The sequence below is a fragment of the Phyllopteryx taeniolatus genome, chromosome 19, assembly GCF_024500385.1.
Source record: "Phyllopteryx taeniolatus isolate TA_2022b chromosome 19, UOR_Ptae_1.2, whole genome shotgun sequence".
NCBI lineage: Eukaryota > Metazoa > Chordata > Actinopteri > Syngnathiformes > Syngnathidae > Phyllopteryx > Phyllopteryx taeniolatus.
This window is the reverse complement of record NC_084520.1, coordinates 13,958,859-13,973,389: the sequence shown is the minus strand read 5'-3', so window position 1 is coordinate 13,973,389 and position 14,531 is coordinate 13,958,859. Positions and strand designations below refer to the sequence as shown.

General features: G+C 40.8%; 1 protein-coding gene across 5 annotated transcripts; it reads right to left on the bottom strand.

The window, feature by feature from the left end:
* Position 1: 1 nt before the first annotated feature.
* tdrd1 (tudor domain containing 1) lies at positions 2 to 13,581 on the bottom strand. Of its 5 annotated transcripts, none has more exons than XM_061755485.1 (25): positions 13,515 to 13,581; positions 13,113 to 13,282; positions 12,997 to 13,034; positions 12,848 to 12,902; positions 12,024 to 12,138; positions 11,884 to 11,950; positions 11,706 to 11,786; positions 11,456 to 11,635; positions 11,233 to 11,376; positions 10,506 to 10,671; positions 10,360 to 10,437; positions 10,016 to 10,237; positions 9,753 to 9,860; positions 9,486 to 9,656; positions 9,067 to 9,324; positions 7,527 to 7,658; positions 7,333 to 7,440; positions 7,105 to 7,272; positions 5,959 to 6,273; positions 4,792 to 4,908; positions 4,586 to 4,717; positions 3,534 to 3,704; positions 3,109 to 3,468; positions 428 to 471; positions 2 to 291 (listed from the first exon to the last, which is right to left on the bottom strand). In XM_061755485.1, the coding sequence occupies exons 2-25, from the start codon at positions 13,255 to 13,257 to the stop codon at positions 220 to 222; spliced, it is 3,447 nt and encodes a 1,148-aa protein (XP_061611469.1). In that variant the 5' UTR covers positions 13,258 to 13,282; positions 13,515 to 13,581; the 3' UTR covers positions 2 to 219. The 5 variants fall into 5 exon arrangements, with proteins under 5 accessions (XP_061611469.1, XP_061611472.1, XP_061611470.1 ...); XM_061755488.1 differs by having other exon boundaries at positions 13,113 to 13,234; positions 13,515 to 13,578; XM_061755486.1 differs by having other exon boundaries at positions 13,559 to 13,573.
* Positions 13,582 to 14,531: the final 950 nt, after the last annotated feature.

Genomic DNA, 14,531 nt, shown 5'->3' with positions numbered 1-14,531 from the left:
CTGACTTTTGAGGAAACTTTTATGCAAAACAAATGAACAACCTAAAAGGGTGATAAGGTCCTAACAAAAGGAAGCCATGGCAGCGCAGCTCACTTACTACAGACATGCAAATATTAAAACATAAAAAAGAAAACCCTACTCCAACATAAAACAATAAAATAGGTCAACAGTTAGTACAACTTTGATAGCAACAGCTTTGAAGTCTGCAAGCGTTCAACACTACTTGCTTGAGGAAACGCGCAGCTCCATCATCTGCTCAATACGCACAATCATCTGCTCCAAACGGTCAATCTGCGGGGAAAATATATGATTCTAAAGATATGACTTGTTTTGGGAAGTTTGTACTAAATAACACAAATATACACAACACATGAGAGAGCTGCTTAAAAAAAATGTGATGCTCAAATTGGTGAACAAAAGCTCCAACCTTTGTCTCCAGGCTTTGGCAGCAACATGCATGGGTTTGGGAATCTGGAATAAGGGAGTCAAAAACAGTAACTACATTTTTTTGTTTATATCAGAGTTAGGGAACCTTTTTCCTGTGAGTAATTTGCAAATCACGATTCTGGACATTTATTGTGGTGGTTCTCAACTGTTGTCAGCCTGGACCCACATTTTCTCACTACCTGCGACGCACTTTAATAGAAGAAAAACAAACAAAATGTATTGCTCAAAAATAGCCATGAAAAAATGTACAGTGGATATAAAGTCTACACATCGTTGTTCCAATGCCAAAGTTTTGTGATAAAAAAAATTAGACCAAGACAAATTATTTTTTTAAATAATTCAATTGTGACCAATCATTTTTATTTTTTTATTTTTATAATTATGATTGTGGGGTTGCACAAGTGTGCACACCCTCTTATAACTGGGGATGTGGCTGTGATTCAGAACCACTCACATTCAAACTCATTCAATGGGAGTCCGCACACACCTGCCTCTGATTATCACCAAATAAAATCCAGATGTTCAAGTAGTCTTTTAAATTTTTTACATCACCAAAACCTGGCATTTGAACAGGGGTGTGTACTTTTTATATCCACTGTATATCACATTTTGAAAGCTAACTACGCGTGCATTCATGTCTTTCATAGCACCTTACTAAGTAGCTTTCTTGTCCCTGCATTATTTTTCTCGTTTTAATGATCATAATACAAAGTGTTATACTTAAATACAATACTCATAAAGGTAATAAAAAATAAATAAATAAATATAAATTTGCCCCTTGATTTCATGTCACCAAGTGTTACTATTTGTAAAAACCTTTTATTAAAAAAAAAAAAAAAAAAAAAAAAAAACTGCTGCATCCTTGTAAACATCTTGGGGCAAGAGGTCATTGTAGGCGTTTTCATTTTGAAAAGCACATGTTAAGTAGGCACCTTGTCTTCATATGTTGACAATTTTAAGAATTAAATTTGAAGTGAGGATTTAAGATGTGTCACTTGTGGTAGGGGGATTATAGTAAGGCGAAAGGACATTTTAAAATAATTGATAAAACTGAATATTAGCTGATATATTTAAAAGTATGCCTTTTCCTGCAATGTCCACCAACTTGAATAATCCATCTTGTCTGTAGATTTGTCACCGATGCTGTTCTGGTTAGCAACACCACAGACCAGTAGGTGACACCAGTAATCCCTTTCCCCTTAAATAAATAGGTAATTCGTTTATATTCAAAAAAAAAAAACAAAAAAAACGAAAAGGCATTTACATTTCATTACCGTTTCAATATTGTAACCTTACTCAACCTTGCCATATATTTAAAAAATAAATAAAAAGTGCTGAAAAGCAAAGCCTCAACACTTCAGACAGAATACAGAGCAGCCTACCTTAAAAACAAACTTAATTGACAGAAAATCAAACACACACAGACATAACACAAATGTTCTATTTTATACATTCAGTTGTATGAGTACATCATCCAACAACTTTTTTTTTTTAATAAGCTGCTCAGTCAGCTATCTATTTTATACTCATACCTGGCTTCCTTTTACAAATGAATGAATTTTAGTAACAGGTTTGCTCGTCATCAAATCCATCAATTTTAGGCATCTTTTGGCCCTGCCTACATTTTACTAAAAGTTTTGAAGTGTGAAAATGTTAGAGGTGAAATGAATTATAACGTTTGAAATATCTTCTGCTGTGCCATTTCCTTTGCATTTTGTCACTGGCGTTACTATATTTCATATTGGTATTCTGGCATCAGATGTGCCAAGTATATATATTTTTTTGTATCTAGATAACATTTGGAGCATTTTTAAGTAAATATTCTAAGGATATGAAATTTCAAATTTGAAGACTGAATGCCAATTATTGCTAAAGTAATGTAAAAGGGTGAAAGACAGAAATTGACAAATGTCAAACATTGTACAAGTACATATTTCAACTTAATTCTATTTTTTAATGTCTAAATGTCTAACATTTTTCTTTCTTTGATTGAATTGGAAAATTAAATCATCCAATTTCAATATCATGCAAAAAAACTAAGCTGTAATTTATGTTGACTTGTAATGGTAAGTAGTTAACTGTTATGAGATTGTTTTATCTATTTAAAAAAAGGATACAAAAAAAATGAAATTGCAATTCAGAAAGCCACCATTTTCATAGAATAACCCATGTAGCATTAGACCCTAAGTATGTAATATTCCAAATAAAACATTGACCTGGGATGCCGTAAATATTCTACTTTAGAGGGGGTCCTTCAGTTGAAATGGAGTTCCGCTTCTACAGCGGCGACGTAGTATATCTTGAATTTGAAAGTTGGAATGAGTCGTAGTCTACCAGAAACCCATGCTATCGCATTGCTTATATTATAACCACGGTAAATATTTGTAGGAACAACTCCCAATCCAATGACAAAACAGTAAATACGGCGGTAACTGAGCATGCCTTCTTGTGCCGCGTGACAATGTATTCTTAAGCCTACGTACAAAAATTAATTGCGCAGCGTTACCCCAAAACAACGGATGTCGCTACCTTTTTAATTTACCATTTTTTACTAGCTGTCCAAGACTAGCTCATAATGGGGTCCACGAACCACAAGTTGAGAATCACTAATTTAGTAGATAGCCCGCTCTAAAAAGGCAGTAAAATTCAAACTTGACCCACTCTTCTGGAGCTCCGCTGCTGTGGTTTTTATCTGGTGTGGGTTGTGGGGGGTCAGCTCAAGACTGACAGCTGGCCCAGCGGCCTCCTCTGTATTTTCCACACTCTTATGTACGACAGGTGTCATTTGCTCAGCCTTGGTGGCTGCGGACTGGCTGTGTGCACTTTGGACTTTATGGCTTTCCAATGCATCTATGATCAGCGCGGTGACGTGGACCCCGCTCTTCTCTGCGGGCAGGGTGACTGTAAGGATGTTGGTGAAGCCGTCGAAGGACAGCACGGTGGCAAGAATACCATCCAGCAGCAAGCTGTGGAATATCTGCAGCACCTCTGGTGGCCAAACGGCAGGAAAATGCTCCCTGCCTGCGAGGAAGAGGCGATGGTGTCAATACCGCCAAGTTTCAAAAACAATGCCCGACCCTACTTACCAGTCAGAGCACAGCGGGCTATCGTGAAGGGGAGCTGCAGCAGGTGCTCGGGTATAGGCAAAATGCGGGAGACTGACAACTTTTCAGTGTTGCCATAGTCAGCGTAGATGACTGCTACCTCATTGTTGTCGCCCACCTCCACAACCACAGCACGGTACCAGGTGTCATCCGCTGGTTAAGAAAAAAAGACTTTCGTGAATATGAATGTAGCTTTTTAGGCATATCAATGTATCGGTTAATCCAGCCCTTTTCTACACTGACAAGAATTTAGTCACATTCACACCTATGCGCAATTTTGAGTTTGGATTAACCTAACGTATCTGAGAAAAACCCTCAGATGTTAACTCCCCACAGGAAGGTCGGAACCAACATTTGAGCCCCAAACCTTATAACTGTGAGGCAGAAGTGCAAACCACTCATCACTGTGCTGAGTTTCAGTAAGTACATTCCAGTGTATTCAATCATTTTCATCAAATTTAAATGTATCAAGCTGGATGTAAGACGTCAGAAAGAGAGCTCAATCCAAATAAAACGTATGGGAACACATCCCTATTTTACAGGTTAAACAATTATCAGAAGAGTTCACAATTTGTTGCTGCATATTTCTGTATCACTGGAAGGGCAAGATGAAGTAATTAGTGTTATTTCACATAACACACCTGTTGCACATACTGAAGCATTTTTTACCCAAAGTTTGCTTTGTCACAAAAGCCTGAAAACTGACACTTCACACACCTTTACCTGCCTTTTCACAGAAGTGCCCTGAAAACGCCATTAAACTGGACCCTGTTGTTAGCCGGCCTGCGGAATGCATGCTAGGCTGATTGCATGTCGTGTTTAAACGGGAGCCGCTCCTAAGCTCGGCTGTGCACACGCTGTGTAATTACCTGCGTATGCACTAGCAGACACAAAATTACCAGCTTAGAGCACCAACTGCAGGTGGGGTCTCAAGTCAGTCAACATGAAAAGTGGATGCTTGAATATTTTTCAAGGACCAGAAATGTCATTTTTGTTAAAACAGCCAACAAATATTTTGAATGTGTGTTCTTCACCAGTGAACTGGGCGCAGCAGGCGGCCCCAGGCCTGAGTTTCTTCTGGTCAGTGCATGAGGACAAAGTGGCCTGATTGCTGTTGCACAATGTGGCCAGCTCCAGCATCATCTCCTGGAGCTTCTGCTGATCCACTGCAGCAACAACAGCAGGAGGTCAAAGCAAATTTGAACACTTTATGGTCAGAATGAGATTTAAGTGTTCTGACCCTGGTTGGGGCTGAGCAGATAGAAGAGGGAAGGACTGGTAACAGCTGCGATGTAAGGCTTGAAGGGCCCAGTGGTGGGCAGTTCTACTGTCTTCCAGTCCACTGGGAAGGCTGGACCTGCAGGAGGAGGGCCACATTCTAATCATGATCCTGAATTGTCAATCATTCCTTTTATTTAAGCAGTGCTTCTCAACCGGTGGGTCAAGGACAGGTAGTAAAAAAAATGTGAGGGTTGACCTTCAGTCATATGTTTTGAGGTTTTGAATGATGCGCAATGAACTAGTTTGCTCAGTGGTGTAAAAATATGTCATGTGACACAGCACGCTCAGTTAGCGCTGTATTTACTGTTTTTCATTGGATCGTCTCATTTTCGGCTTAAGTGTTTTTCTTTCAAATTTATTGTAATTCAGACTTCAGTACTGCATTAGCATAGGTCAGTGATAGACGAATGCGCCTTCCAACTTGCGCACGATTTCGAGTTAGCTTGTCGCCGTAGGAGCAGAAGAACATCGTACATTGAGGACCCACAGACACTTAAATATTTAAAGTGCATCCCAGGTTGGACACTTATTATTTGACAAACAGCAATATTTTGATGATTGTGTCAAAAACATTTTTACTAGGGGTGTAACGGTACCTGTATTTGTATTCAGTTCTCCTCTATACCATACATTTCCTACATGGAACATATTAGGAAAGAGTCTTTCCTAAAAAGAAGAGCTCAGTACCAAGATATGTGAAAATTTGTGGCCATGTTTTGCGTAATTGTGCTATTTGTATTACAGTGGACCCCGCTATTCGCAGGGTATAGGGACCAGGACGGACTGCGAATAGCAAAAATCTGCATATAATGTATGTTTGATCAATTTAAACATCTTTTAATAAGTTTAGGTGTGTCTAAAGTGTGATAGATGAGAGGGGTACAACTAAGTTTTTTTTTTTTTTATATATAGTGTAGATTTTCACCTATTACGCATAGGTCTTGACTCTTGAGCGTATCCCCCACGATAAATGGGCGTTCACTCAAAGGCTATGTTTGAACAATGCATTTTCTTTATTGCTCTCAACTTCTATAAAACTGTCACAATGCGGCAACAATAGGAAGTGTGGGTCACAGGATGACAAATGTTGAAAACTACACTTAAGAATGCTGATACTCTCGCTGACCTGATGGCAGCAACTCCACTGTGGTCATCTGTTTGGAGGCTTTCGTTTGGCTGCGCTCCGTCTCTCGTAGGCCCTCTCGCTGCTCAGCCCCTGGAGATGAGCCTGAATGTGCCTTTTGGGGAATTTCTCCAGGACATCTGGCAAGGAGATTCGAGATGAGACCAGCTGCGACGCTACGCCCTCTGCACTCCAGCTCCACGCCATATCCCTGTTTGCTGAAAGAAAAGACGCGTGCGGACAGCTTCTCGCCAGCCACTTGCGTTTGGAACCAAAAGATGGCTTCTCTGCTCCACTCTGAACCCACTGGCTCCACACCTTAAAGCAAACATGCACACAAGAACCATTTTGTGGAAATTTCCTGAAAACCGGAACGATATCATGATAAAATGTTTACAGGGGTTTTATTCTTCAGAATTTGCTTCACTGTGGCTTTCCTTTCATCCGTATTCTTTGACTCATCCAAGCAGAGCTAACAGAGCTGGCTTCATGCAACAGTTTATGAAAAAGAGGCACGGAGTGAGATGTGGAAATATGTTGCTCACACGGCCAACAGTAAGGGCAAGTCGAAAGATCGTCTGCAGAGCAACACAGACCACAGGAGGGAACAGTGGAGCCAAACAGCTCATTAAGCGGGATCGTCTGCGTTCAAAGAGCGAAAGGTTAGCAAATGTGACGCATTGAAATGACGGCCCTTCAAATAGTAGCCTAACAAGTGTGAATTACTTTGTGATGAGCAAACTCGTGCCCCACTGGCTGCATTTGTTGAGACAATCAATAGTGTTGTTTGTCGATGAGCGGAGTCAAGCACTAAGCAACCTCTCAACTCTGCGGCTACACAATCATTTAAGACTGCTATCTAAGTATATCACAGGTGGAACGATTCACAAAATCCGGTTCGGTTCGTATCTCAGTTTTATGGTGTGGTTTATGGTTCAGAATGCGTCGACTTAAGAAAATCTACTGTTTTGCATATTTTGCATTATCATTTTCTCATCTCATTTTCTTCATTTTTGTTCATTTATGCCAGCAGCACTTAACAGGCAGAAAAATGTAATACTTTTCCATGTGTCTTTGTGTGACGGAATGACAGACGTTTGACACTGCTTCTCCTGCCCTGTTGTGTCCAAAGAAAGGTAATGTGTTTACCTGAGAGAAAGCAGCGAACAGCCTGGAAAGGCAGCTGAAGGATTGGAGACGTAATGGAGCAAAGGTTTCTTCTTTCCACTTCCATGCTGTAACCATAGTCCACAAAGTTCACAGCTACCATGTCTTCAGACTGACTGTTGACCATCGCACGGTACCAGACGCCGTCACCTGAGGAACAAATGTGTGAGCAATATACACAACAGTAAAAAATTGTTTTGGTCGAAATACCTGGAAACATGGCACAGCAGGGTTCCCCAACTTTGGGTTCAAAAGCCACCGCATCCGCCTCACAATGCTGCTTCACCTCAGCTGCGAGCCCCACCATTCGCTGATTAACTAAAAAACATACAGAATTTCCAAACATTACATTTCTGTGCCTTGCGGTCAAAAGAAACTTGATTTATCATCACAAATGTGCATACCTGCAGGATTGTCAATGTGGCAGAAAAACTCTCCAGGGTTGTTGACGATAACGGTGAACAGCACTACTGGCTGGCCATCAGTGGTAAGCTCAACTGAGGCCCACGACAGAGGCTCGCATACAGGCAACGGCGCTGAGGATGACATCAATGATGACTAGAGGCGCAACAACTAATTGATTATTAAATTAAATCAACAACTCTTTCCCTAATCGATGCATCATTTGTTGTTGTTGTTGTTTAAATTGAAACAGTCCAAATCCTCAGAATTTCAGCCTCTTGAAAGTAAATACTCTCAGATTTCTGTAGTCCTCCGTGAAAGCAGACTGATCATCTTTGTGTTTTATCAAAATAAGACATTTCCAAACATTCTACCTTTGAAAAGAACGATCAAAATTTGCGCCTATTTTCTGACATGCTACGGACCAAACTAGTAACTGAAACCTAATCAATTTATGTTGGCGCATTTACTGCACTGTCAATTTGAAATGTCCTATTTTTGAAAAAGGGAATGTGTATGTGTGTGTGTGTGTGTGTGTGTGTGTATATATATATATATATATATATATATATTTTATTTTTTTTTTAATTTTTTTTTTATAAATGTGATTCATCGATTAATCAGGGGGAAAAAAAAGGAAAAAAAAAGAATTCAATTGTTAAAAACCGTTTGTGTTAGCCATAGTGGTACTAGCTATTTTCTTTTATTTAATTTCATTTATTACAGTAATGATTGGCTGGCAACCAGTTCAGAGTGTACCCCGCCTCCTGCCCGATGATAGCTGGGATAGGCTCCAGCACGACCGCGAACCTAGTGAGGGGAAGCGGCTCAGAAGATGGAGAGATGGATGGATATTACAGTAATTTATTGAGATTAATCGAGACGTGTTGGAAATACCACAAAGACACCGAATGGAAAGGGAACAGGAAGTTGTTAGCAGAGTGATACTGTCACATAGTGGCATTTGAGAATTAATCAGGCTTGGGTTTAGTTCAATGTTTCCCAACAGTTAATGAGACAAGGTGCATACTGTACTATCCACAATGAAAATCTCATAGTGCACCGCCAAACAAGAACAAATGATCATCTCACAATTTACTTACATATTTACTATTATTCTGTTGTATGAATGACAACTGCTGGATACAAAAGGTTAATTAAACCCTCTGCCATCTAGTGGATAAGTATTTATTTGTTCTTCCTGTCACCATACGTCGCTGGCATAGATGAACAAAGATGCATTATATGTAGTAAGTACATTTTCACACTAATTAAATGAAATAGTAGATCATTTCCCGCAGTGGTTTGAATCACTGGTGTAGTGTATAACAAGTGCAATTACGTTAGGATCTGCTTGGGCAAATTAATTTCTATGTGTAATTGTTAAATTTTATTGCAAAGTACTTAATTCATTGTGTGGTCATTTTCTGGTTCTATAGTTTGCATCATAATTTTTATTTTTGCCATCACTGCAGTGATGTTCCACTATAAAGCCAAAGAAAAAGCAAAACGGTTGTGGAGATTCCAGTGTATTTGTCTTACAGGGTGGTTCTGGAGCAGCCTGCTCAGCCAGTGAGACGTCGTCGGCCTTAACAGGAAACGGAGGAGGCGTGGCGTAACCAGCGGAGATGAGCAGCTCAGCGACGTTGGCCTGAGGGTCGCTGGCCTCGTCGATCATGGTGACGAGAGCTTTGCCCTCGTGCGCCCCTTCAATTCCCACATGCAGGATTCTGTTGGACACCCTTCTCTGCAAGGCCAACAGGCACTCCTCAGACCAGCTCTCTCCAATAGGCTGTATCCCTGGAAGAATTCCAATGACAGATCTAGTCAGAGAATTACTGGAAGTTGTTAATTTCCCAAAACACAGCACCCTATGCAGGAGCACATTAATGACCAGCAGGGGGTAGCATATAACCACAAACTTCAAAGAATTCATAAAGAATTACTCTAAAGGTCTTAACCTGCTAGACCACAAGGCATGGCCTGCATTGGCGAGGCGAGTAGTGACGAGTTGATGGGTTTCAAGTGGTCTATATTCACATCCTCAGAATTGCCGAAATCAATGTAGCCAACACAGACGCGCTTCTCTGAGGAGTACGCCAGCACTTTGGCCCGGTACCACTGCTTGTCTTCTGGAAGACCACAAGCAGGCCACAGAGGATATACAGTAGTGGCAACCACGATGTCCAATTGCGGTGCGTCAAATGTACAGCACATGAGTTTGGTACCTGAGAACTGTGCGCAGCAGACGGTGCCGGGTGCTGGTCTGAAGTTTTGGGGTGCAGACGCCTGACTGCAATGTTGCCTCAAATTCACCTGCAACTCCTGAATCACGCCTGTCAAGTTAAAGATCTGTCTCAAAATTCATTGAAATGCCATTCATCTGTTCCATCTCCTCCACCAAAACAAAAAACAAAAAAACATTTGTTTCATGTTTTTCAATAAAGAAAAACTTTTATAAGAAGTTTTATAAAGTAATTACTGTACGTACTGTAGTTTAAGTTTGTTTTTCTTGAGTTGCGAGAGAAACACTGACCAGCATTCTCCACCTTCTGCACAATCATGTTATCAGGTGACTGGAAGTGCGTGACCACGATAGAAAAGGAGTCGCCCACTGCCTGCGTGAGAGGCTCGGGTGGCTGAGCCCATCTGTTGTCGTCCTTCCCCTGAGATTGGCGCTTGAAGTTTTGCAAGGAAGCATCCAGCATGGCACCTACGGGGAAGCCCCATAAGGATACGGACACTGTCAACTTCCTGATAACACAAAAATCTTCACAACTGCACACCAACTCTGGAGACAACAAAAAATAGAGAAAGGGCATAATGCAAGCTTACTTATATCTTGCACTGTTGGTGAACTGACTGTTTTCTTTACAAAACCCCGCTCGATGAGGAATGAGCTCAGACGCTTTCCTAAAAGAAGATTTGTTAACATCATTATGCCACAAAGCGTACTTATTTGGACTTCAACCATACTGTACCGATGGAAAGCTCGATGTCCACGGCTTGTGCGTGAACATTATCCACGGTTTCCACCAGCCTCACAGTCAGGACCCTGTCAACCAGAAACTGTTTCACGGCTGAACAGCACTCAGCGGACCAGCTGCCATCCAGCGGCTCCACGCCGGCAACGCGACACTCCATTGCCTGAGGGGTATCGTTTAGAAAGCTCATGTCAGCTTTACTGTGTACCGTCACTGCGCACACAGAGGAGCTGCATAACAAAATCTGCCGAAACAAAGCTAGTGATGCTCCCAAGTTGACTATGTAATCAGGACTACATGTACCATTACACCAGTATTGCAGTGATTCCCAACTGCTGTGCAGATTTCCCCTCACGGGACGAATGAGGTGTCTATCTGACCATCTAAATGATCCAATTTCACCTAATTAGCATTATTATAGTTTATAATAATGTGTACTTTTTCTTTTGGTAGGCTCAGTACTTTTGTCACAGAACAATATTTTGTGGGTTTTGAAAGATCAGTCAAAATGCTCTTAAATAGCTTGCAATATGGGGAACTAAAGCTTTGAAAACCGCTGTCAGTGAATGGGTTTGTGGTTTAAACTATTTCTATAAGCAATTATAAAAAAATATTTATTACTCCAGTTACTTGCAGTTTTTGCACTATTCCTGGCAGGATTTGGTGCCTAGCCGCTGCGAATTGCGGAAGTTTTACTGTAGTACTTTTTTTTGTGTGTACTAACACAAGGATGAAACGGCTCAAGGTCAGCAGGCAGGGGCCTGATCCTGTCCATGGGAACGTCTTCCTCATTTCCGTAGTCGATATAAAGCATGCGCGCAGTCCTTTTGTCAGCCGCCAACTTCTGGACCAGGCCTCGGTACCAAATCTAACCACGACAAAACAGAAGCAAAAGGATGTGCATTAGAGCAAACACTCATGTTACTCTGCGAGTGTTCTCCACTTACCAGATCGCCAGAGAACTGGGCTGTGCAGACCTCTCCAACACGGGGGACATAAGGGGGTGAAGAGGGACAGCTGGGGGACTTCTGGAGCTGGCTGCTGATGCTCTGCAGAATCTCCAAAAGCTCGGGGCTTTGGACAAGGAGGAAAAATCTCCCAGGGTTGTAGAACTCAACAACAGATGCCTAAAATCCCCAAACAACCAATACTTAACATGCACACAAATTATAATTCTTGGCATTTTGGTGTATGTACCTGAATATCTGTTCCCTTATTAATATTAATGGGATGCAAGTCCTTCAAATACACCCGCGGGGGTTCCATTGCATCTTTTTGCTTCATGTCAAGGAGAGAGCGCCATCAGTAAGTAAACAAGATCAGTATTTGTCTGACTGTGTGATGGATAAATGTGGAAGGCCAGACCTCTAATTACCTTTGAATTCAGAATGTTGTTGTTCTTCAACAATGTTAGCAAGGCAGCGGTCTGGTTCGGCTTCTCCCTTCAAAATTTTATTCAAGTGAAGAACCTTTTAGTGTTATGAAATCGTATGTTTACAGCTTAAGTTGGCTTACTTTGCAGGCTCCGGATTGGCAGGCACGCACATCTGTCTGTGCCCCTTCCAGTCTTCCGACTGGCACGTCACTGAGCAGTATGTTGCCTTCTTGCAACGCGTACACCGCAAATTCCCTGGCAGATGAACATAATATTACACTTGAACATTTTATGTACTGATCAAGTAACAGGGTGGGCCAAAAGTAGGCACACTTTCATTTTCATTCAATTTTGCTATATTTACAGTGTTTTTTTCTTTTCACCTTTTCCTTTTTGATCTCTTTCAGTTGCTTTTTAACCTTTATTTTTTTTAGGTTTTTAAATCTTTCAACTCCTTTTCACATATATAATTTTATTTCTATTTAATGTTAATCTTGTCTGTTTTGTTGCTGTTTGTACATCACTCGCACATTCAAAGAATCCAATTAATCCCCAAAAAATTATTGCATCTTGACTTCTGTCCTACATTTCCTGAAGGCAACCTTTCTGCCTTCCTTTCTTTGTTCCTACCATCTTTCCTCTGAGTCCTGCTTTTTACTTGCCATTTTATTTTCCCTCCTGTTCTTCCATTAGACCCATTTTTTATTCCTCCTTCCTTCACTTAAACCTACTTTTTTTGCCTTACTTTCTTCCATCGCACCTGTCTTAAACCCATGCATCCTTATATCTTTGCTTCCAAATTACTTTTCTGCCTTTCGTTGTTACCTGTTACTGCGTTAAAATCCACTTTCTGTTCTTCACTCAAATTACTTGCCATTATTCAAGGTACATAAAAAAAAATAATAAAAAAAATAAAAGTTTTAGCCCACCCTGTATAAACGTCACGCTGATTTGGCAAAATTACCTTGCTGACCACAAAAGTGGCAGAGATACACAGGTGATGGCACGGCCCCAAGTGCCTATATAGAGGAATAAATAACTTTCTTTTAGGCATTGACAGACGGACAGCACTGCGGAGTCAATTGTTTAAAGTGCATAATATGTATTACATACAGCTGGTTTCTCCCCACTTGCTGGTGGCGATATTGGCCCTGCAAAATAGGAAAATTGAACTGAAGTCATGGCATTTGGTTGAATGTGAATCAAATGAAGGCTTGAAGGTTGTTTACCGGCTCCAGGTGACAACGCGGCCGGCCTCGCGGGGCTATCAGCCGGCATGACGAGGTTAGGAAACGGACACAGGACCGGGCTGGACGACGGTTTCCGCAAGGGCAGGTTAGGCCGCACCGAGCTCAGGGGAAATGGGTTGTTCATGGCAAAAACGGAGGGTCTATAGTTACTAAATAAATGCATAAATACAACATTTAAGACTTAAGTGATGAGCAACTTGCTAATGAGATTAGCGCTAGTTTTATCCTGGCAATGACAAAGCAAAATTAGCAGCGTTAGCTTGTCGATTGGTTACTAATTGCTAACTTTGCATTTGATGATATAACACAATTAACACAGTGTATCGACACAATATGCAACCATATATCGTTTGAAAATAGTAATAATTGAATATAACTCACAATTTTCAACTAATGGTCTTAATATGTCCAAGTTTGACTTTTACCTGAGCGCACGTGTGGTTGGGGGGGGGGGGGGGGGGGGGGGGGGTGGCTCACTAAGCACAAGCCGCTGATTGGTCAAAAAGTTCATTTTGTTTCACCTTCTGTTTGTGAGCTACCCTCAGTGACGTGCGGTCAGGGAAGGCAAGTGAGGCAGAGCCGCACTGCCCCCTGCCCCCTGGTGGTCTTTCCTTTCTACTGCATGTGAATAGTAACACAAACCTTATGATTACATTAAATTGTTGCATTTTAGGTCTATGGTCCGTGCTTTACATTGATTTTCTTTTTCAATCCAAAAATGTCATCATTAAAATAGCAGAATTTTCATATTCCCTGTTCAAATGCATACGAAGCGCATTTACAAGTCACATACGCATCGCTCCCATGACGCTTCAAGAGACCACGCACACATCCATTCAGGCAGGCTGTGATTGGTCCGTGGCTTCACCCAAGAGACATTGGTGTTTCCTCATTACATCACCAATAATATACGTTTTATCACACGTGTACTTACTGACGTTTAACAGACTGTCTAATATATTTAATGAAGGTGAAGGTATTTAGTCTTTCTAATCGACCAGAAAAGCCACTAAAAGTGCACAGTGGAATCTGGTATGTACGGTGGCACAACGGTGGCAGTGTTGAGTTGAGTTTTAAAAGAGCTCCAGATGTCACGTGACTGATTCAGTGCCTCACCAATCATGAACCTCACTGCACGTCACTGTATTATTGTATTTTTACATTTAATAAATATTTTTTATATCGTATTTATGCTTATTTATTTTTATTCTATATATTTTTTATAATTTTTACTATCACAGTAAACACAAATTATTCATTTTATCAAATAATTGGTTCAATTATGATCACATTAACTGTAAACAGGGGCATTTTGTAGTGTTTTTAAAAACGTTTTCCATGTCTTTTTTTTTTTTGACTTAAAATCAAATGTGGGTCTTGAAGCACAAACGTTTTCCA